Source organism: Hoplias malabaricus, chromosome 15 (assembly GCF_029633855.1).
Source record: "Hoplias malabaricus isolate fHopMal1 chromosome 15, fHopMal1.hap1, whole genome shotgun sequence".
In the NCBI taxonomy this organism is placed as follows: domain Eukaryota; kingdom Metazoa; phylum Chordata; class Actinopteri; order Characiformes; family Erythrinidae; genus Hoplias; species Hoplias malabaricus.
Genome location: NC_089814.1, coordinates 31,661,054 through 31,685,797, shown reverse-complemented (window position 1 = coordinate 31,685,797; position 24,744 = coordinate 31,661,054). Strand labels below are relative to the sequence as shown.

The 24,744-nt window shown below is 39.3% G+C and overlaps 2 protein-coding genes across 2 annotated transcripts in view; both read left to right on the top strand.

Moving 5' to 3' along the window:
- wwc1 (WW and C2 domain containing 1) overlaps window positions 1-12,647 on the top strand; it is a 40,936-nt gene extending 28,289 nt beyond the window's left edge. Inside the window, exons 16-22 of the mRNA XM_066645551.1 lie at window positions 402-466; window positions 1,844-2,000; window positions 2,729-2,893; window positions 4,727-4,819; window positions 6,249-6,479; window positions 7,815-7,933; window positions 8,780-12,647. Of these exons, the coding sequence (XP_066501648.1) occupies window positions 402-466; window positions 1,844-2,000; window positions 2,729-2,893; window positions 4,727-4,819; window positions 6,249-6,479; window positions 7,815-7,933; window positions 8,780-8,846 (897 nt within the window). The 3' untranslated portion in view covers window positions 8,847-12,647. The remainder of the gene's footprint in view (window positions 1-401; window positions 467-1,843; window positions 2,001-2,728; window positions 2,894-4,726; window positions 4,820-6,248; window positions 6,480-7,814; window positions 7,934-8,779) is intronic.
- A 1,908-nt stretch (window positions 12,648-14,555) lies between these two features.
- cnot8 (CCR4-NOT transcription complex, subunit 8) lies at window positions 14,556-20,614 on the top strand. Its single transcript, XM_066645951.1, has 7 exons — window positions 14,556-14,742; window positions 16,025-16,218; window positions 16,620-16,813; window positions 17,005-17,166; window positions 17,284-17,428; window positions 18,744-18,854; window positions 19,690-20,614. The coding sequence occupies exons 2-7, from the start codon at window positions 16,102-16,104 to the stop codon at window positions 19,816-19,818; spliced, it is 858 nt and encodes a 285-aa protein (XP_066502048.1). The 5' UTR covers window positions 14,556-14,742; window positions 16,025-16,101; the 3' UTR covers window positions 19,819-20,614.
- The last annotated feature ends 4,130 nt before the right edge of the window (window positions 20,615-24,744 follow it).

Genomic DNA, 24,744 nt, shown 5'->3' with positions numbered 1-24,744 from the left:
GTCACTGATGAAGGACTAGAGGACGACCATAACACACTGTGCAGCGACAGATGAGCTACTGTGGACAAACGCAGTATAAATGTCTAATGGTGTTGACAGTCAGTGGACACACAGCCTTTCTGTGGTGGTCCTCCGGGGGTCCTTGTCCTCAAAGAAAAGGGGTAAATCATATATGCAGAGCAACAGATGGTCAGCAGTCTGTAATTGTAGAAGTACAAAGTGCTGCAGTATGGTTCATGGATCTGAGAGTACAGACCGTGTGTGAAGGAACATATGGTTGCTGTCCAATGAAAAACATGTGTCTCATTTTCATTATGAATGGACCAATAGTAATGCTCCAAAATTACTTGGAATAAAATATTTTTTCCTTGACATCCATTTTTTTTAACCTGTATCTTTAGACAAGATTACCCAGCACCACAGAAAACACATCAGCTAACCTACAGAATGCACCTGAGGAAGACTGGTGAGTTACGTTTTTATTACAGTAGGTCCCTCAGATCACTCTGAACCCTTCAACTTGTAGGGCCCAGAGTTCCAACCACACTGGGTGAGGCATTGTTCAGTCACTGTGCTGCCTGCTCACGGAGCTAACTCCCTGAGGATGTCAGTTGGCCTGAAATGTTGTGATCTTCAAAACCTTTGCTTTTGCTTAGCATTGCACTACAGCATACACTTATTGACACAATTGTGTCTCTATGTCTGTATTTTACTGTTTCTTTTAAGGCTTTTGAATTTAATTTGAAATGAACTCGACTTGCCCCTTGATTCGTCTAACAAAGCCTGGTCCTAGAGTGTTAACAAACACTAGACCTTAATGCACCGAGCAAGTGGAGGCGTTGTTTCCAAGTCTGCATGGATATAATAAGGATTTGTCCCAGCCAAGACAGCCCTCGCTCTGTCAGTGCCTGTCAATGGAGAGGCCATGCTACAGCCACATCCTGTCTCCCACCTGGCAGCCCCAAACACAAACAAAGAGAGCCTGGTTTAAATTTCGCCCTGCACCGCCCCGCGTTCTCCCTGTTGAATACCTGGCTTCCTGAGCTCTCGTGGGAATATTACCATAGCATGGAGACCCATATGAAAAGCTGCTCAAATGCTTTTCCACCTTCAAGGGACAGGTTCAGATATGCGCCCCACAGAAGTCCCAGACATGTTAAAGCACCCAAACAAAAGGGTACAGCAACAGTATTGTAAAGGGATATCTGCGTTTCTAGAAGCAAACTCATGTCTGCGTTCATCTCAGAGCCTTCTGCTTTTGTTCTGCCTTGGACATCATAGCTAGTCTGCAGAGCAAATATACATTATAAGCATGTTACGTGGAGCAAGATTTTGGAGACTTACTCTGCATTAACTATTAGACAGGTGAAGGGGGTGTTTATCAACCTGTGCTTGTTCACCAGGGGTTTGCTAAAAGTGAGACTTCATCCCATTGCTTTCATGTACTTGGCTAAAGCCAGAATCCCACACCACTGAAGCAGCACTTGAAAAATATGCAGGCCTCACTCCTGTAATTCCCCACATGACTCAAAACCACAGCCAGCTTTCCGGGCAGCTAAAATGGTCTCTCTTTTCTAAACAGAAGTCGAATAGATAAGGAATGTGGCCCAGCCACATTCTACAACAAAAGGAGCAGTTCCGCTCATGCATGCCCTTCACTCTTAAGTTTCTGAATGCAATCCAAGACTGTTTGTTTCATCGTAAATCAAGATCTTTATGGTTTATTGAAGGCAGATTGATATTTAACGGTATATAGCTTTTGTGCTGGCTGTGGCTGATTTGTTTTAGCGCTCTGAGAAATGTTTACGACTGATGTGTTTTCTGGTGTTCTGTGGTGTGACAGGCACACTGATCCTCTGGAGGGTGATGTCTTTGTGGATGGAGTGGGCAGTGATATGGAAGGGGAGGAGTTTTACCCTGACGGTTGCCACTGGGAGGTGGAAGAAGAGGATGTGGAGGTGGTGGCCAAGCCTAGTCCAGCAGCCCCAATTCCAGAGAAGGTGTGCCTTCCTGTTTTAACAAAATGTTTCCCTTAGAATCATATTTCTTTATATATGTGGAGAGTCACGGAGAGCCCTTACGTTTGCTTAACTCCTACTCAAGTCTGCCGCTTTTAGCTTGAGAATAATATCAGCAAAGAAGCAACTGAGGACTTTGTATGAAAAGGAGACTGTAATATAGATGAAGAGTGGACACACTAAGTAACATAAAAGCAGATATAGGTGTTAGTTATGTGTGTGTCTTTTTGTCAGTGTAAAGTTTCTCCTCTTTTTCACATGCTGTTGTGATTAGAAATTAAATAAATGTTATCAGGTTCACATCATGCTGTATTTGAAAAATATGAGATGTGTCATATTCTAGAAATTCAAGATGTAAACCGTTGTAAACTGCTGATGTTGTCGTTCTTGTTATTGTATCCCCCATTGTACTGCATAATGTTTCACTGCCCTAAACACCTGATTCAGCTCAAGAAGGGGTATTAGCTAATGATATGGATTAGGTGTGTTAGAGCCAGAAAAACACAACAGTATGCAGTGCAAAGAGGGTTGCAAGTCTGGAGTTGGGAAACACTGCCTAATGAGCTTAACCAACACAGAGCCATGTGTCAGATTTAGTGCCCTGCACTGTTTGTGTTGTTGCTGACTCAGTTGTGTTTCCTTAAATAGATGTTTGAGCAAGTGCTGTTCTTGACGACTTGGTGTCTTGATCCTCTTTTTGGTTACGGTAGGTGAATAAGGAGACGAGCATGGAAGACCTCCCCAGCTCTGCCTCTGTGGTCCGGCCTAAGGAGCGTCGGCCCGAGGTCAACCAGCAGAATCCGTTTGTGAGGGGCAACACTATAATCCGCTCCAAGACGTTCTCCCCAGGCCCTCAGAGCCAGTACATCTGCAGGGTGAGTCTGTAAATGATGAACTACAGTGATTTTCAAGAATATCGTACGATTATGCAAACGTACCAAGCACCATCTTATTTGAATTGTTTCCCAATTATTTAGTTATTATTCTGGATCAGATTTTCTGGGGAAATTATTTATAAAATTTTAATTTACCATACCTCCTGATTCTATTTATTAAGTCTTTAAGAGCGTCCAAGTGTGAGAATCGTTTGGATGTGATTAGACTGGCAATTAAACTTAAGCCTGGCTCACACTACAGGATTTAAAAAAAAATCCTAACTGATGTTGAAAACGTGAGACACCCCACAAACAAAAGATTTGTCTGTGCTTGATCGTTGATAGTCATCAAAGTCCCCACGATCCGCCCTGAATGAACCACCGCACACTTTCCGATCACACACCGACAGACAGTTTTTCCTGAAATGCTACAAACCGAGAGCAGGTGGGAGCTTCTCACACACTGTCCGAAACAAAAAGCAGCAGATACCCTTCATTTCGAAATTAAAGTGTCACGTCTGGTGCCCCCTCGCCAGAATAATTACAACTTTGAAGATATTGGCCCAAAAAACAGGCAACATTTTAAACAAGGTTTAAATACAGATACAACTCTGCACCTTCCTCCCTCGGAGCGCCTCAGTTACAGCACTCCGGTCGTTTCAGACACAGCCGTGATGTAAACAAACGTGGTGGATGGCGGTGAAATAAGCCCAGCTCGAATCTCATTGGCCTTCAGGCCTGACGTTAACGTGACATTTCACACCCGAGAATTGGCGTCCTCCACCCCACGCTATGATTTGCTGTTGTATGACTCCAACATGTGTTACAGTGTTCTGTCAGTTAGAATTTACTACCATCCATTGTTTATTTTAACCCTTGGCAGCAAAACAACTTCCTCTTGACAATAAAGGATGTGCACAAAAAAAATATTTCCCAGGAAACATTGGAAATTCTTTTTGCAATGCTTAATGAACATGTTTTGAATGCCTCCAACTAGTGCTGGACGATATGAGCGCAAATCAATATCACGATTAATTGTACATTTTACCACGATTACGAGTAATGAACGATTATTTAGTTTTTGTATTTTTGACCCTCGTAGTTCAGTGGCGAGGCTTGTGCTTTAAATATGCTCCATTGTTAAAGCTGGGATATTTTTTCTAATGTCACAGGGAGCTTTTTCCTCTCTTATTTTCTGAGCAGCGTTTACATTCGACTTCTTTTTGTTCTGTGTTGTCTTAATTAAAGACAAAACACAGCACGTCCAAACCACAGACGAGGTGTTTTTCTTTGGTACGAGCTTGGTTTGGTTGTGTCCATGTAGCAGATAGGGAGCAGAATCACGTGACGTACATGAACACACAGTGGGGACATAATAGAATATAAAAAAAAGTAAAAAATAATGGATGTAGACAAGATTATGTCGATTAGAAGTTCGGAATGTCGTTTTTGATTAATTGCCCAACCCTACATCCAATGTAAACACACACACATCTGAGTAATTATTTACAATGTTTAATAGAGGAATACCTTTCAGACTTGTGAGGAAATGTGTGAGAAACTAGTACTAAATTGGTAATTGGCATCAAGCTTGAGTTCCTTACTTTAAGTGATACTAAGGCATAGTTGAGATTTTATGCAGCGTTGGAAATCTGGTATTTAAAATGTTCTATGTTAATATCGACACCACATAAGGTTTTATATTTTTATTTAAAGCTCTTAACTCCAAGTAACATGGTAATCATTAGGGGAAAAATTTAACACAAAATGTTGTATGCATCAGAGCTTACGTATGAGCCTGCACTCAACCTTCTTGTTTACTTCCTTCACTAGATCAACCGCAGTGACAGCGACAGCTCCACTTTGTCCAAGAAGTCTCCGTTCGTACGGAATGCTTCAGAGAGACGCAGTGTCCGCATTAAAAAGGTAACGCACACAGACTTTACATATTGTTTTTCCTCAAAACCCACTGCAATACAAACCTGAGGACATTAAGCACAAATTTGCACAGTCAAAGCTGGCATTTTATTATTCCAGAGAAACACCACACCTTTTTCCTTCCTAAAAGACCAAAGGAATTTTGTTCCCTGAAAAGAGAAGGTGAATATGTGATCGGCAGTTTAATATTTAATGCTGACATTTCCTGACTGACCCAATGTCAGTGTTAATGAAGCACCAGCTGCCTCTGGGGAAGTAGGTGTGTTGCCCCCTGAGTGAATTCCCAAGCACACTGCAAAGGTCAAGTTCATTCTTGACTAAGATGTTAAATGATGAAGTTCATTAAGGGACCTATGTGCATGCGTATTGAGGGCATAAGATTTAAAAAGCGTTTACACTTGATGAAAATGGCAGCGCTAATTTGGTGCTCCTAGCCTGGACATGTCTGCATATTTTACAGTTATACTTTGTATTTATGGACTTGTCATACAAAAGATAGCTGCCTTTGGGGATGCAGCAGCAGTGTCTTTAGTTACATCACACCCAGGTCCTGTTATATGGAGTGTGCTTTAAGCTTAGTTCGCGCCAGGGCACATTCAATTTTGAATTTCAGTTCATCGGATCATGAGCTAATTAAGTTATGATAATTTCTCGTCCTTTTGTGAATTTTGTCCAAATAAAAAGCTTAACGTTGTAGAAGATCATATTATATAGATTATAAGGATGTAATGGGGCAGCTGTGGCCTGACTGTTAGGGAACTCGGCTAGTAACCGGAAGGTCGCGGGTTCACTGAAGTGCCCTTGAGCAAGGCACATAACCCCCCATTGGTCCCAGGCACCGTGGCTAGGGCTGACCACCGCTCTGGGCATGTGTGCTCACAGCCCCCTTGTGTTCACTAGTGTGTGTGTGTAAATGTGTGTTTCACTGCACGGATTGGTTTAAATGCGGAAAACAAATTCCTCTGTGTGCAAGCACTGGCCAAATAGAGTGATTCATATTCTAATCCAGTTATTGCTACGATGAACTATATACCGTAAAAGCTGATGCATCCGTTCAAATTCTATTATGTATTAACAAGCATTTTTGGTGAACTCCAACACTTCTTATCACATGACAGTTTTTACAAGAACAATTTCTGCAGTGTAACAGTGCCCGTTGTTACCTTTTACTGAAAAACGTTCTAACAGACAAACAATGATATCATGTTGAACATTTTTGGCAGCTTCATTAAAATACTCATTCATTATTTACACAATTACCTGAGGACATAAAATATAGCATTTATTCAATTGTAAACCATCATCACATTTTCTCAAATTGTGCATCGGTGTTCAGAGCTCTGTGCAGCTGGTCTGCTATGGCAAGCAAATTAACTGAAGTCAATGCATATTAAGCTAAAATCTGCACTCTCCCCAGCCTCCGATGCAGGTGCGTGGGCTAGACGGTGTTCTGCGGACCCCTCTGGACCTGGAACTGGAGCTCCAGGTGTCTCGGACTCGTCACAGCCGGCTGAACGAAGAGCTTCGTGTGTTGCGTCAGCTGAAGGAGCAATTGGAGAGCGCTCGGCAGCAGGGCCAGCACAGCCTTCCTGTCTGGGTACAGGAGGACGAGCGCTTCCGCCTGCTGCTCACGCAGGCAGAGAAACAGGTGACGTGCTGCAAACACAAGCATACACAACTAATCCTGTCTTGGTTGTACTTGTTTTCCACAATGATTTTATTTCATATCCTTGTGCATCAAGTGCATTTCCATCATAACGACTAAGTAGAGGTGAATAAAGCTGATTGAGCGAAAGCGTTCCCAAGTAATCAGTGGGTGGTCCTTGGTTGTTTTGAGAGCTTTTGGTTTCAAATACTGCCACAACGATATTCATCAAATGTGTTGCTGATTTATCTTCAAAATGTATGGGGTGTCCCATAAACATGGCAAAAATACTTTTAAAGCTCATATTTGTTAGTGCTGAAGCAAGTTAAATCTGTTTTTATTTGCTACGTGTGAACACACTGGCTTGTCTGTACTGCTAAATATCATGATTGTGACATCTCTGTTCAAAATAAGCACCTCTGACATAGGGCTGGACGATAATTCAATATTAATTTATATTGTGATATAAAATGTTTCAATAAGTATATGATTTTTAAACAAATTTCCAATATTTCAGTAAACATTATTTACAGCATCTGTCACTGACTGACGTTCATTACAGGGCTCTGCCATCAGTTCAGCATTTTTTAAAACTAACTTTAAAATTAATATTGACAAAGTCAAGGTGATGTTGCTTATTTGCTTTTTCTTGGCAGCTTTGCTGTGGCTTTTTTTATTGTTCATATCGATATCGGAATTATATCGTATCGACTGAAACAAGAAACATATCGTGATATAAATTTTTACCATATTGTCCAACCCTACTCGGACTATACTGTACTGGCTGTGAAACGAGTCCTGCCAGGTTCGGGAAGGCTGCTTTCCAAATTTATTCCAGTACAGATTGTTTATAAGCAGCTTACAAATGTAATCAGTGAGCCATTTTAAAAGATTGCACCATCTGTGTCGTCATTACTTGCCATTTAAAGCTGCAGTGGTTGAGGTTTTACCTGTTTTTTTGTTGTGTCTACAGCAGGGCAGGCCCTAACAGCATTTGATAGGCTTTGAATAGTGTTTCTGAATAAGTATATGAGTCATATTTCACCATACATTAATAAGCATCACGATACTTGGGTATACTTACATTCATTTGTTTACCACTATATATATACCACTATATACCGTTTACCTAAAGGCTTTTGTTGATGAAATGTATTTGTGCTAAGACTAAGGATTGATGAAAAGACACAACAGCTATTTGCTGTTGATATTTTGCATTTACAATAGTTTTAAGATGGTACTTTTAAAAAAAATGAATATTCATTAACCCCTTGATTCATGTTTTTCGTATATGGGGACATGTTTTTCACTGCTGCTGTTTTTTCCTGCACTTGCCAGACTCAAGAGGAGCAGCTGCAGGAGCAAAGAGTTGAGAAAATGATGCGGGCAGCAGCTAAGGAGGTACACAAGATTCGTGGGCAAAGCCGTAAGGAGGGGCCCGAAGTGCAGTCCTTCAGGTGAAGACTAGATACTGATAGATATTGTTTAATTCAGATTAAATATGTTGCAACAAAATTTCCCAATAATTTTAAGGTTCATTCTAGCATGCATTTAATGCTTAATTTGTCATTGTCTTGTGTGTTTTAGTCCCTCAGCATTTCTTCTCTACATGACTCTGCATTCATTGAGGAAATAATTCATAAACCCACTGGAAATTCCCAATTAGGGGTGGGCGATATGGCCCTAAAATAATATCACGATATTTAAGGGTATTTTGGCGATAGCGATATTCTTGGCAATACAAACAAAACACTGAAAAAAAAAAAAATTATTCATTTCAAAAACAGAATATTGCAATAAAACACATGTTATATTAATATATATTTAATTAAATATATTTAATATATATTAATAATATTAAAGACTTCTTTCATTTCTAACATAACACCATGCTTTATTGTACATCTGATGTTTTATAACCAAGCCACTCCACTCTTTTAGAGCAAATTCCTCCGCCTCAGAGCCACTTTCCTTCGTAGTTCCCTGTGTCTAAATGACTCATGTAAAGAACGTAGGCCGTGTTATGGGCAACTGCATGACGTCATTACGTAAACAAGTCTGAATAGCACTGATATCACGATAATGGTCTTTTTTTATCGTTTTACAAATTATGTCGATATAATTGCGAATGATACGCTATTATATCGACAGCCCTATTCCCGACCATGGAGATGGAGATATCTTATTTAGAACACATGGGTAATATCTGGCTTTCTGAATTTGACAGGTGTCAAAAAGAAAAAAAAAACTTTAAGCAAACTGTACTCACGTTTTAACCAGTTTACTGTTCTGTGTGGTTATAGAGAGAAGATGGCCTTCTTCACACGAGCAAAGATAAACGTTCCTGACCTACCGGCTGATGATGTATAGAGGAACTAAAGTATTGCTGAGTCTTAACTGCTGTTTCATTGAAGAAGCTGACCTCTGGTGGTATTATGAAGAATTATGCAGAGCAGTGTGCATGTTCAGTAGGAAAATGTCATTTTAAAACACTGGGTTTTAGCTCTCAATTGAAAATCTGTAGATTTTTGTTTTCTTTTTCTGGTTTCTTTTTTTTTTAAAGCTAGTATCAACAACAGGTTTTTTTTTTGTTTTTTTTTTTGCTATGAGTAGCACTGTTTTTTCTGTTACTAATAATTATATATTGGTATCCGTACTAGGTATTTTTGTGTTAGATGATCATTCCAAAACTCCAGTGCATTGTTTTTAAACAATCTGAGTAAACGGAGGGGGGAGGGAAGCTTGGGGTTGGGGGCCAGTTGCTCTGATAATTGAGCAAGACTGATTACTGTAACTCGATGATGTGAATACAGATCCTTACGGTACTTTTGATTCATAGCAAAAGGGTTTGGAATCACTATTTGGAGGCATGTGTGAATTGGATATAAACCGGTTCTCCCAGTGATGTCTGAATGCAAGCAAAGTACACAATAGTAACACACTTTTCCCAAGACAAGAACGGGCTCTTTGGTTTTAAAATGTTAGCAGACATGACGAATGATGAAAGTATGAATAACAGTAGCTCAGAACACATTTACATGTAGCTAGCTGACGCTACAGCATCAATACCAGCTGCTTCCCAGTGTTCATTTTATTGAATGCACGAATACACACTATTGACCACAAGGCACGTCATAAGTGGCCACTGTCTCAGCAATTAAATAGAAACTGCACTTAGTCCCACAGCCTCTCAGGTAGTATTTTGGCTAGTTCATGCACTTTAATAGTAATCAGAGAGTGGGCAAACCCAGCCATGGCACATTGTAAATTGTAACACGTGAGCACAAAGACATGAAGGCCTGATGCATCTCTGCTTGCCCTGGAAGTGAACTCCATTTGTGGGATTTTGTGTCCCCTAGAAACGTTTGTGTACGAGGAAAACAATATTTAATTCCATATTTCTTTTGAAAACTGGGAAAGTTCCTGTGTAGCCAGTCCAGTTCAAGGCTAATCAGTTGTGTAATCCCCCACCCCCGCCCACGCGCCCTCATCCAACACTTTCAAATGCCTCAGAGAGCTTTCTGGCAGAAGTGCAGCTGCAGTCTTGGCACATGGCACACGTCCTGTGGAGGCGGGCCATGATGTCACAGCTAATGAAATATGGAACTGGATCACTCAGCGTGGCAAAGCGGCTGCAGCGAACTTGAGCTCCTGTTGTCGCAGAGCCACTCGCCCGCTTTCCCCTGCAAAGGCTTAATAATGCATAGCGAGCTTGTTATGTAACTCATAGCTGTGTTTATTCATTCCGACATGAGCCCCTCTGCTGCAGCCTGGAGGTTGAGCTCATTCAGCTCGGCGGTGGCCGCACAGGCACGCTCACCTGTTATGCATCAAAGTAGATTGTCACCAGTGGATGTTAGTAAAAGCTCACCGTCATTTAGATCCTCTTTGGTTTTAACAGCACAGGCCAAAAGATGATTCATGTCTGAATGAGGCACGTTCTGTGAGGCATAGATCAGAGGCTGAAGCTTGGGCCCTAACCACTAGTTTTAAAGGGGAATTTCACTGACTTTTGAAAATTTCTGCATAATTCAGGTGTCCAGATACTGAGATTGAGATTGCCTTTTTTAAATTTAATAAAGCCCTAATGATATATGCAAAACAATTGCTATTTTAATAGTAACAAATGTATCTGTAACAGTAGGCCTCAATAATGTCAGCAGGTCTGAGTGGTTTAACACGGATAACTGTGCTGTATTTATATTTATATTTAAGCCAGTTTCTCACCTCACAAGGTCAGCTCTCTCATCTCTAGCGTCAGACACAGTAAATACTCCTGTTTTATGTAATTACTATAAATTACAGCTTCTAGAGGAATTAAAGCCTTTAGATTTGGCAACTGCAGAGAATTTAAGAAGTTAAAATATGCAGAAATATTGCAGTGAGGTTCTTCTTTAAGTGTCTCTTCCTTTATCACCTGCTCATGTACTTACTACATCAGATCATCCTGTTTAAGAATCCCAGGAAATGAATTGAATTGAAGCTGCTCTACAATTAAGTGTATAGTAGCATTTAGCACTGCACGTTCTGCACATGTGACTACACTATATTGGTTTTAGCTCCCCCTGCTGGTTCAGCTCTATGATGTACACTACTTTTTCTCACTGGTAACCTTTTTTTTTTTTGCTGTTGCTAGAAGTGAGCACCTCGTCTGTAATACACTTGTTCATTAGGAATGTCCACTAATAAGTCCCTGAGCACTCAACCCCAGCCACATTGTTGAATGAATTATATAAACAACTGTTCCTGATTAAGCAGTGAACTCCTGCGTTAATCAGCACCAGCCAACTAGTTTAAGCTCATAAGACCTACGGTTTGTCCCTGCAACTGTGCACACATGCATGTGGCCGTTGACGGCTAACGACACCCAGTGGTGTGTGTGTACAGACTTCTCAGCTCTCACCGACTTTTGAAGGAGCCAAACACGTGCCTTGAACACCAAAATAAAATCACCAATTTCCCCCCATTTTACTGTTATTCTATTTGCCTTGCACCTTGAGATAAACCAGCAATGTTTGTCACAGTCGGCACCTTTCGTTCCAAATAGCAGGCTGTGCATTCCACTCTCACGTGTACATTAAGACCCAATGAAAATGCAGTCCAAAAGCTTTACATTTAACCAAAAATCTCGTGCGTGCGGTTGATTATATATTTCTTAAACAAACACTAACTTTCTAAGCTGCAGTGCTGCATTTTCATCTCAAAGCTCAAGTTAATGTTTCAGGCAATAGGCCCAAGCGGCTCGGAGCTCTTTTAGACCTTGGTTTGGCATTTTGTTCAGTCATTTTTCTTTAAAACTTTTAGGTTAGACCAAGTTATAATGCCAAATGTGGACTGCAGTAGTCTCCTTTTATAGGCTACTCCAATACCTTGGTCAGTGTATGAAGCTGCACACTGTTAACTGTAGTAGAAAATGACACATCAAACTGGAGCCTTTTGGAAATCTGACATGTTTTTTTTTTTTTTTTTAAAAATTGCTGTTATTGTAGGATGTCTGTGTGTTTGAACAGGAAAACGAATGTGAGAAAGGAGATGTTTCCCTTTAAACAACATGCACTGAATGTGAATTGTTACATGGAAACACTACACTATAGTTTCTTTCTAGTAAACTGGAAGGAGCAGCACACGGTTAAAACATTGCATTGTATAAAGGCTGCGATCGAGACGAGCATTATTATCGACTAGGTGCTCTTTTTACAATTACATCCAAGTCTCTTATCTAAATCTGTATCTCTATCTTCTGTTGACTGTGCAGTCATTATAATCATGTGAAAATCATGTAGGACTCGCTTCCAATAACCATAAGAGAGAGGAAAAAAAATCATCACCATCAGTAACGGATGCTGGTAGTCAAATGATTTGTTGTTCGTGTAGACTTACAATAGGATTCTTGTATTCAGAGCATTGTATTTTGAATATTTTTAAATCTGATATTTCAGTGCTGATGGAAGAAAAACTGGGTCTTTCCACAGAGGCGACTGGAGAAATACAGCATGTATTTATTGCACTTTTGTGATTTGGGTGTGCTGTTTTTCTTTTCTTGTGAGACTTATGAAAGCTGTGAATTTTATCATCAACACTGTACTGTCAACAAAAATTGTAAATATGTCACCAGCACAAGAATATGTTTTGTAGTTTCACAACAAATATAAAAAAGTTCTTTTCTTCTAATCTAATCTTCAGAATTGTCTTTTTTCTTTGAAAAAAAATTTGCACGCATATATATATATATATATATATATATATATATATAAAATTGAAATCTTGTTGGCTAATGACGTTAATTATGAAAGTTTCAGCTCAATCAGCATTGTGGATGCACATATATCACCCAAAAGAGATAACTAGCCATTACAGTGTCCCCTATAATATTTCATACACCCAACATATACACTCTACCTCAGAATCATATCTTAAAGCAATGTTTGAAAGTTCGTGTTATTTGAGTAATTTACACAGTAGTTGCAAGGGTTAATGTAAAACATGCCATTAAAGGTACAGGTTCATTTGCATATGGTGGCCATCTTGTTTGGAGACTTTCAGATATTTTTGATCGTTATTGACCTGCAAACGTTTTGACACCAAGATCATGAGGGTCGGAACAAAACCCAGGGGCTAGTTTGAGAAAATATTTATTCATTGTCTGCAACCTACCCAGAATCACTAGGAGCAAGGTGGGTTCGAGGAATAAAATTGTTTTGTATTATGCGAACTGGGCGGAGCTTAGTGGTTGTATCAACCGTTTTTATTTGTCGGAGCCAAAGCAATTGGGAAAAGTCCATCTCCATGCCTGACGTGGTAAAAGCCCAATAGGCAATGTTTTCCTTTAGCACCCCTTTGAGGCAGATTGGGCCGATTCTTTGTGCCTAAGTATTTCCTGTTGTATCAAGTCTTTACACCTTATAATTTATTTATATAGCACTTTTTACAACTGACGTCACAAAGCAGCTTCACATTGTATCAGAACAGAACATTTAACTTATGGTTTGGGCTGTGCAATTCATTTTAAGGCAGAATTCTTTTTTGACAATAGACAATCTAAGAAATAGATTTCTTGGTCACACCCCTGAAGATAATGTCAAAATGAATGATGGCCACATACCAACACAAAAGTAAAATGGTTAAGCAGTTTTGGAATTTGGATTGAAGTTGTAAAAATCACTCAGTTTAATGACTTAATTAAAAATGAACACACTCATGAAAGTGAGAGACAAAAATAAAAAAAAGTGTTTAAACTTGTTAAGATGGCTATGGAGTGGTTTAAATCCTAGAAGACCTAACATGGGCAAAACAAATAATCAATACTTCTTTGAAACAGTGGTGTTTAAAAACAGCCAAGGTTTCTTATGTCATAAACCTAAGGAACCAATCCTGTCAACCTCTGGGGCAAGGCTTTCGAGCTGCAGGTGAGTGGGGGGGATCTGTGCACTGAGTAAACTATAGGTGTAATTACCTCTAAACCAATTTTAAGATTAGGACTTTTCTTTCGTGGAAATCAAATGATCAGAAGTTGGTTTTAGGGTTTAACTGGTGCACAGAGAGGAATATAACGCAGTGAAACCTATTTTAATATTTTCTTCCCGAAATCACTAATCTCTTGAAAAATCCTAATTCAATTTATTCTAAAGTAATTAAAAAAGGCATTATTTTGGCAACACCATTACTTTGAGATATTCATTTAAGTAAAAAAAAAAGTATATTTCTAGACAGCAAATTATTTCAAGATGTTAAATAATACTTCAAAAATTCCCATCATTATTTCGAGATATTAAGTCAAGAAAAAGTACAGGCAATGAGGGAAAAAAGTTTTATTTATTTCAGAAAACCCGTCGTTATTTTAATACGTAGACATCATGTTGCTCTCTTAAAAAGAGAAGGAAAAAATCTCAAGAAAATTTTGAAAATGGTATTGTACTGAGTATAAAAATAAAATGAATACAATAAATGTTTGAAGGTATTGGATTAAAATGGCGGGGAAATAAAGCCATTACCCAAAGCTACTCCACAGAAATACACAAAGAAACTGTGAACATTTATAATACATTTAAAACACATAAAAGGGGTCAAATCTAATTATAAAGAGAATGCAGGCTGCGGAAGGTGAGCGCTTGCTCGGTGTGAGAGTGATAAGGGCTCCTCGGTGTCGCTGTGTACGCGGTCTCTGGTTGTTGGAGCTGTAACCTGTGTGTGTTGCTCTCTGTTTTTGGACTCCAGCTCGTAGATATTCACACACATCCGCAGAGGTAACACACACAGAGAAACAGAGGTAACGTTACTGCCCTTATATCTTTTCATATACTGTTTATATTAGCGCTCAGTTCGAGGAGAGCCCCGTGTTGTGTTTTCGGTGCTAAAGCTAACGTTACTCTCGCTAGTGTTAGTTACTACTAGTTAAACCGAGGGTATACAATCACTCAAATACATACATTTTGACGTAGTTTGATACACGATGGTGCTGTTAGTTAATTTAAGACAATATATAACTATTTAGCAAAATCTGTGCGCTTTATAACATCGTCAAACCTTTTGTTGGCTAACGCTGTTTCGCTAGGTATGTATGTGAGATGTGTTTGTAATGTCTGACTTCTCACTTTTACATCTCTTGGTCGTTTCTACGACTTGTTTTATACACATTTAACTCCACATATGTGAAAAAACTGAATTCGCGTTGTTAATTTCTATTTTCGTATTCGATTTGTGTTCCACCTTAAATGGTGCGGCAGTTGCCGTCTGGCGCCTGCATTATTTAAGGTGGAAAGGGAAGTTCGAACACCTAAGCTGGCGTTTAGGAATGTCGGTTTCAGTTCATTTCTACACCATGTTCCGTTCCACCTTAAATAGCGCAGCAGTTAACATTATGACGCCAGCTCTGTTTAAGGTGGAACGGATATTTCGGAGAGGAAGCGAACTGCAGTTTTACAACTAACGGTAAAATAATATTGAAAGGTGAGAGAGGACCAAAAAAGTACGATGCCTTAAGACATCTATCACGGTTTTTTCAAACATAGACTCCATAACAGGCGTTATCTGCGTAACGTGACTTTTTTTATACACAATTTCTCTTTAGTAAAAGCAACACAAACAGGAGTAATGATACCCTCTAATGAAACATGCAGTTGGTCAGTGTACTTTAAGACCCCAACCAGTGAAAACTGAGTGTTTATATTGGTTAACATGTCCTTGTAGTGGTGTTTATACGATATACACAATGTATTATGAGTGCAGTGTCCCAAATCCACCGGTGTATTGAGCTAGGGTTTCTTATGTCATAAACCTAAGGAACAAATACTGTCAATCTGTGAGGCAGGTTTCTGAGCTGCAGAGGGGTGGATGGTACAGAATTAAAGCAAATGTCTTTTGGGATTATTTTACTGGGAAATAACATGTAAATATGTCATTTTAATACAGAGAGAGGAGTTTAGGGTTTAATCAATGACTAACTATGGCCACAACACACTTAAAGAATCATGTTGTGATATCAAGATAGAAAAATGTCAGCATAACGCTTATCTCCTGTCAGTTCTTAATTCCAGTGCGCTTTATTTCAGAGATCCAGGTTCCCGCTACCTGCCCGTGGCTGTGTTGGGTTTGTTTGGGTGCGTGGTTATTTCCTCAGCCTGCAAAAATGCCAGCCGCACTTGCAGATACGAGCCAAATTATCTGTGAGGTCTGGGCCAGCAACGTGGAGGAGGAGATGAGGAAAATACGACAGATTATTCAAAATTACAACTACATCGCCATGGTGTGTATCTGGTCCTAATTGTGGTTCTGACTTCTTTTGTGCAACAGTACATACAGGCCATGTGTACATGAGGGAGCTCCTAAATTGCTTCATATTTTGGTTTTAAATGGACTCTTCAAGTTTGAGGAGTGTCCAGACTTCATCTGTTAAGTCCTGATGATGTGGCTGGACACACATGATTTGTTCTTTCCAAGACAAGGCCAAGACAGAATGATTTAACAAGTAGAATATGGAGTGTTTCTGTTTGTTTTATTTCATGTGAAAACCTACAGCCACACCAGCCATTCAGGGATAAGATTGCACTTGCCTAAACTGGATGTGCTCTTGCCAGGTCTTGCTTTGATTAAAGGTGCACACAACACATTTGTAAAATTTGCTTTTTGTTTTGTCTTGTTATCTAGGACACAGAATTTCCCGGAGTGGTGGTCCGACCCATTGGAGAATTCCGCAGCACTGTGGACTACCAGTATCAGCTCCTGCGGTGCAATGTGGATCTTCTGAAAATCATTCAGCTGGGTTTAACGTTCATGAACGAAGATGGCGCCTATCCCCCAGGAACGACAACTTGGCAGTTTAACTTTAAATTCAATTTAACGTAAGTGTCTCCTTTTTTATGAGATGATTCTCCAGTTCTCATCCAAACTTTATATTTAAGGAGAAGTATGAGACAAATTTCTATCATGTTATAATTTGCCTTTATTTTTCCTCACATGAAAATGTGTCCTCTCACTGATTGATACTTGGAAGCTCACTTGAGAACTGAGCAATCACATTTTTTTTCCACAGAGAGGACATGTACTCTCAGGACTCGATAGATCTTCTGCAAAATTCTGGTCTCCAGTTTAAGAAGCATGAGGAAGAGGGAATTGATACGCTATACTTCGCTGAGCTCTTGATGACCTCAGGCTTAGTGCTGTGTGAAAATGTCAAGTGGCTCTCCTTTCATAGGTAACAATAAGAAGTTTTTCTTTGTGCACCCATGTTTTTTTAGCATTTGTGGAGGCTGTTGCAGTGGATGTCTAACCTGTATAAATATAATATTTTCTGTTTCGTTTTTGTGTGTAGTGGTTATGATTTTGGCTACCTGGTGAAGCTCCTAACAGATGCTCGCTTACCAGAAGAAGAGCATGAGTTCTTCCAGATCTTGAACCTCTTTTTTCCTGCCATATATGACGTCAAATACCTTATGAAGAGCTGCAAAAACTTAAAGGTAAAATTGTGCTGTTTTTGAACCCATCTATGAGATCAAAATGAATACCAATGAAAAGCTGTTAGTTGGCTGCTAGACCTGTCAGTCAAAACCATGCATCTCCCCCTCACCCGTTCTCCCAGCGCTGTCTGAGTGTCCACGTCCAAGTTAACAACCGATCTCACGTGAATTATTAGAGCAGCGTGGCTATAATTAATCACAATAAAGATTAAATAAGCTGATTTGGATCATGTTTAGTGATGATACACTCTGCTTTTGCTAAAATTTTGCTGTGGATTCATAGCGGCAGTGTTGTAGGAGAATACGCTGCAGGGCTGTGGTCACACGGAGATGGAGGTGGCGCATTGGAATTCACTAATTGTTAATGTTTGCTGTCTACAACACAAGTCCATTTTACATATGAAACTTTTGGACATGCATCACAATAAAAGTATTTTTATTCATTATATATTATTCATTCCACAGCTGTACTGGGTATAAATGGTGTTATCTGTGGCTTATTTGTTTATTGTTACCAACTGAGAATGGTGTTTTCCTGGTCCTGGAAACTTTAGGTTATTGGATATATGTGTTTTTAATCGGACAGCGACGGTACGCATGTAGATGAGTCAGTGAAAGCGGGCACTATTAGTCTAATTTATCCTGCAGCTACGTTTAATTCTGTACCATAACAAATGCCATATAAATGGTTGTACCATTCTAATAATCCTGCTTTGTTGCACCTTCATTATTTTATACATATCATACAAATCTTTACATGGTTTAGCACCCCCATATTTAGCTGACCCCCTGCTCCCCTATTTGCCCTTTGATGCTCATCTGTTCCCTTTCCCCAAAATTCAGACTGGTCAGTGCTGGGTGAATATAACTCAGTTTCCTGAAACTAATTGCCATAGTATCATCATTTCTGCTCTTCATTCTTATTCTTTAAATTTCTTCTTCTTGCTTTATTTTCAATATTTTCATTTGCTCTCGCTCAAAACTGCCTTTTTTTTCTCCCCTGTAAACGCAAACGTGCTCTATAAATTAAACGTTTTATTATCTTCCTTTATATCATCATCGTATACATTTAACTTTGATTAATTGCTGCACGTTTACAGCATTTTGGCATCCATCGGATAGTTGGTGTGAAGTCCATAGAGCACGAAATAACTGAAACAAATGCTGCTTGGTCAAAAAACCCGGTTTGGTGTCGCTCTAACAAAATACATATTGACAATGCAAGGCTCCGTGTGCCCTATTAAGAGCTGTTACAGAATCGCAGTCAATGTTCCAGACGTCTTATACTGTAATAAATGATCTGTGTGTGTCTTAGGGAGGACTTCAGGAGGTTGCAGACCAGCTGGAGTTGAAAAGGATTGGGAGGCAGCATCAGGCTGGATCTGATTCACTGCTGACTGGAATGGCCTTCTTCAGGATGAAAGAGGTAATGCTGTCGTTTGAGATATCAGCTGTTCGTGCTGTTATAGTAACTATAACTTCTCCTACTTTAGTCTTTTCATAACGTTCTTGGTTTTGATTTACTATGACTTTACTATGTTTCCTGTGTCTTGGTGGGATATTCTCGCTCAGTATCTTACACCTTTTTAAACCTTTGCTGGAGAACAGTGGTTTAGGTTTTATGTTGCAAAATAGTCCTGTCAGTATGTTTTAATTACAAGCCAGAACTGGGCTGTGGGCTGGAAATATGGAATAATGGAGCAACGTCTGATAAAATTGGGGTGAATTTGAGGTGTGTCTGATGCAGTACGTTTTCTCACATCAGTAACTGACCTCCAGAAATGCTCCTTCAGCTGAATGCTAACATCATCAAGGCAGTGTTCCAACAACTAATGTCTCCAGCTCGCAGATATTTCTGAAGTGGAATCACCTCAACCTGATCTTGATTTTATGTCTGTTGTTTAAATTTCTATAGGACCCTGGGTGCTAAAGGGAAAGTGGATTATCTCTGACACAAAATGTCGGACTCGTGAAAGTAATGCATTATGTAGTGAATAGTGAAACAGTTTTGGAAATAGCCCTGCTCTCACTGCACCACTAAACTGGGTCAGCTCTTATCTTGTAAATCAGGAGTAATTCTGTTTTTTTTTTTTTTTTTTTTTTTTTTTTTAGAGACATCTTAAGGGCTTAAACTATTTTTAAATCTCAGTCTATCTTAAACCATCCAGATTCTTATCTCCAGTGTAGCTTTATTATAGCAGCTAGGCTTTCATCTCATGTAATACTCATGTAATTTTTATTTATTATTTTTTTTTTCGCAGCTGTTCTTCGAAGACAACATTGATGATGCGAAGTATTGTGGACGACTCTATGGCCTGGGGTCTGGCTCCAACCAGAGTCAGAATGGCATTTCCAGCTCCTCGCAAGAGGAAGCCAACAACAAGCACTGACCACCGAAGTGACATCCAAGTGGACAACGCACTTGTTTTAATCCTATCCAGCAGATATCATTCTTTTGTTCCTCACAATTTCCACAAATGCTGTTTCTAATGGCTCTGTTCTAAAGAGGCGTTGGAGAAAACCACCAGTTCTTTCAAATCCAGTTTTGAAAAATTCCAGTACTCCTTATATTTTTTGTAGGGGTGATTTCCAAGCAGTTATTGCTCCAGGACATTTTATCTTTTGTTTTACAGCATTAAAACAGCAGAAAATATTTTTTAAGCACGGGACCAGCACTTGTATCTCACTGCTAACAAGATTCAAAGCATTTTATTATGCTCACCAGCAGTTTGGCAGAATCCTGTTTCGGATTGTTTTTCCATATTTTCTTAAAAAAAAAAAGAGTTTGACTATATCTGATGTAATGAAGGTAAGGGAAAAACTGTTGAATGTTGGAAACACATGCTTGTAGGGATTGTAATATTTTAAAATATGCTGGAAAGTATGTGTATTAAAATGTAAACTTTCAAAGAGTCCAATATCTTTTAACTTTTTTCCTATGAGGTTTTAGATCTGGTTTTGCAACACCTTTTGAGGCTGAAGAAGTTGCAGGGATACACTGGTTCTGTGTACAGTACTTTTAATTTGTCCACATTTAAAACCAGATGTTTGTGGTACCTATTGTTTTAATTCCATCCGTTGTTTGGAAACGTTGTACATTAAAATGTTTTGTATCTATTTCTTTGATTTATTTTTTTATCACATTTAAAAATTGGTCAAATGCAGGAACTCTGAGCTAGAGCGAGGTGTTGAACGTCTGTTCACATCAGAAACAAAATTTGATTAAAATCTTTTATTAAATTTTGGAATATTTATTTGTGTGGTTTCAAATGAAATTGCAACAAAGAGGATTTCTGAAACAATATCTTAACAATTTTAAAGCCTTCCCAGCGTCATAATTTGTTGTCTAATCCAAGGAGTTCTGGCCCTGGGTGTGAAGGCTACCTGTAATTTATTGTGACTTATGAAATATTTTTCTTTTTCTCCTAAACTGTTTATATATTAACAGAAATGTATATTCAAGAGCGAATGCAGACCCAGGCTCTCAAGGTCAGCTCCCACAAACCCCTCACACTTTAAGCATACACCTATATGATCAAATACATTCCCAGTGGGATGGTGTATCTCCCGATTCCTGTGTTAAGTGTAGTATATTTAACGTAAGTAAAAATTCTTGAAGGAAACAATCCCATAGATGAGATTACTATTTCCAGTGAAGCTAGGTAAACACGAGTAGAGGGGTGTGCTCAGAAAAGCCTAATCAGTCCAATATGTCCTACAATGCATCTGTATTTGGCCAGGTCTCAGTTATAATAACTTAAAAAAAGGTATAATATGAGAGACAGAAGGATGTTAGAGGAAGCATTACCATTGCAATATATTCAACACCAATAAATAAATTGAGAGAAAATCCCAGTTACATTAGTCCTCATATCTCAGCTTTGGGATGAGATAGGCTGAAAATAACCACACCCCTGTGTAAGTCAGGACCTGCTTAATCAACATGAGTTTGGAAGAAATCTGAGACAGTCAAAAATTTAGTCTTAAGTAGCCTTAGTGTTTTTTTTGGGTGAAAATGTGACCTCTTCAGATCTTCTTAAAACCCACACCGTGTGTCAGGGAGGTCCTGACGAAGACAGTGGTGAGGTAATTTGTGCCCTACCCCATCCCACAGCTGAGATATAGGGACATGTTGTGCTGCATAAAATGTATAACTGAATTTCATGATGGGATTCCTACTTCCAGTAAAGCTAGGTAAACACATGAGTAGAAGGGTGCGATCAGAAAAGCCTAGTCAGTCCAATATATCCTACATTGCATCTGTACTTTGCTTTATTGGACGTATAACAAGCTCATAAATTTAATTCCAATATATTCAACACCAATAAACCTATTGAGAAAAAATCCTAGTTACGTTAGTCCTCATAGCTCAGCTTTGGGATAAGATAAGCTAAAAATAACCACACCCCTGTGTAAGTCAGGACGTGGTTAATCAACATCGTGAGTTTGGAAGAAATCTGAGTCGGTCATACTACACTTAACACAGGAATCGGGAGATACACCATCCCACTGGGAATGTATTTGATCATATAGGTGTATGCTTAAAGTGTGAGGGGTTTGTGGGAGCTGACCTTGAGAGCCTAGGTCTGCATTCGCTCTTGAATATACATTTCTGTTAATATATAAACAGTTGTTGTTGACATGTTGTGCTGCATAAAATGTATAACTGTGAATTTCATGATGGGATTCCTACTTCCAGTGAAGCTAGGTAAACACATGAGTAGAAGGGTGCGATCAGAAAAGTCTAGTCAGTCCAATATATCCTACACTGAATTTGTACTTTGCTTTATTGGATGTATAACAAGCTCATAAATTTAATTCCAATATATTCAACACGGATAAACCTACTGAGAGAAAATCCCAGTTTCGTTAGTCCTCATATCTCAGCTTTGGGATGAGATAAGCTAAAAATAACCACACCCCTGTGTAAGTCAGGACCTGCTTAATCAACATCGTGAGTTTGGAAGAAATCTGAGACGGTCAAAAATTTTGTCTAAAAAAACACAAAAGGGGTACCCCTTTAGTGTTTTTTTGGGTGAAAAATGTGACAACCTCAGATCTTCTTCAAACCCACACCGTGTGTCAGGGAGGTCCTGACGAAGACAGTGGTGTGGTCATTTTTGCCCTACCCCATCCCACAGCTGAGATATACGGACATGTTGTGCTGCATAAAATGTATAACTGTGAATTTCATGATGGGATTCCTACTTCCAGTGAAGCTAGGTAAACACATGAGTAGAAGGGTGCGATCAGAAAAGGCTAGTCAGTCCAATATATCCTACATTGCATCTGTACTTTGCTTCATTGGACGTATAACAAGCTCATAAATTTAATTCCAATATATTCAACACCAATAAACCTACTGAGAGAAAATCTCATTTACGTTAGTCTTCATATCTCAGCTTTGGGATGAGATAAGCTAAAAAATAACCACACCCCTGTGTAAGTCAGGACCTGCTTAATCAACATCGTGAGTTTGGAAGAAATCTGAGATGGTCAAAAATTTTGTCTAAAAAAACACAAAGGGGTACCCCTTAGTGTTTTTTTGGGTGAAAAATGTGACCTCCTCAGATCTTCTTCAAACCCACACCGTGTGTCAGGGAGGTCCTGACGAAGACAGTGGTGTGGTAATTTTTGCCCTACCCCATCCCACAGCTGAGATATAGGGACATGTTGTGCTGCATAAAATGTATAACTGTGAATTTCATGATGGGATTCCTACTTCCAGTGAAGCTAGGTAAACACATGAGTAGAAGGGTGCGATCAGAAAAGCCTAGTCAGTCCAATATATCCTACACTGAATTTGTATTTTGCTTTATTGGACGTATAACAAGCTCATAAATTTAATTCCAATATATTCAACACCAATAAACCTATTGAGAAAAAATCCTAGTTACGTTAGTCCTCATAGCTCAGCTTTGGGATAAGATAAACTAAAAATAACCACACCCCTGTGTAAGTCAGGACGTGGTTAATCAACATCGTGAGTTTGGAAGAAATCTGAGACGGTCAAAAATTTAGTCTAAAAAAACACAAAGGGGTTTTTTAGGGTGAAAAATGTGACCTCCTCAGATCTTCTTCAAACCCACACCGTGTGTCAGGGAGGTCCTGACGAAGACAGTGGTGTGGTAATTTTTGCCCTACCCCATCCCACAGCTGAGATATAGGGACATGTTGTGCTGCGAAAAATGTATAACTGTGAATTTCATGATGGGATTCCTACTTCCAGTGAAGATAGGTAAAAACATGAGTAGAAGGGTGCGATCAGAAAAGCCTAGTCAGTCCAATATATCCTACACTGAATTTGTATTTTGCTTTATTGGACGTATAACAAGCTCATAAATTTAATTCCAATATATTCAACACCAATAAACCTACTGAGAGAAAATCTCAGTTACGTTAGTCCTCATATCTCAGCTTTGTGATAAGATAAGCTAAAAAATAACCACACCCCTGTGTAAGTCAGGACCTGCTTAATCAACATCGTGAGTTTGGAAGAAATCTGAGTCGGTCAAAAATTTTGTCTAAAAAAACACAGAGGGGTACCCCTTTAGTGTTTTTTTGGGTGAAAAATGTGACAACCTCAGATCTTCTTCAAACCCATACCGTGTGTCAGGGAGGTCCTGACGAAGACAGTGCTGTGGTAATTTTTGCCCTACCTCATCCCATAGCTGAGATATAGGGACATGTTGTGCTGCATAAAATGTATAACTGTGAATTTCATGATGGGATTCCTACTTCCAGTGAAGCTAGGTAAACACATGAGTAGAAGGGTGCGATCAGAAAAGTCTAGTCAGTCCAATATATCCTACACTGAATTTGTATTTTGCTTTATTGGACGTATAACAAGCTCATAAATTTAATTCCAATAAATTCAACACCGACAAACCTACTGAGAGAAAATCCCAGTTACGTTAGTCCTCATAGCTCAGCTTTGGGATGAGATAAGCTAAAAATAACCACACCCCTGTGTAAGCCAGGACCTGCTTAATCAGCATCGTGAGTTTGGAAGAAATCTGAGACGGTCAAAAATTTTGTCTAAAAAAACACAAAGGGGTACCCCTTAGTGTTTTTTAGGGTGAAAAATTTGACCTCCTCAGATCTTCTTCAAACCCACACCGTGTGTCAGGGAGGTCCTGACGAAGACAGTGGTGTGGTCATTTTTGCCCTACCCCATCCCACAGCTGAGATATAGGGACATGTTGTGCTGCATAAAATGTATAACTGTGAATTTCATGATGGGATTCCTACTTCCAGTGAAGCTAGGTAAACACATGAGTAGAAGGGTGCGATCAGAAAAGCCTAGTCAGTCCAAT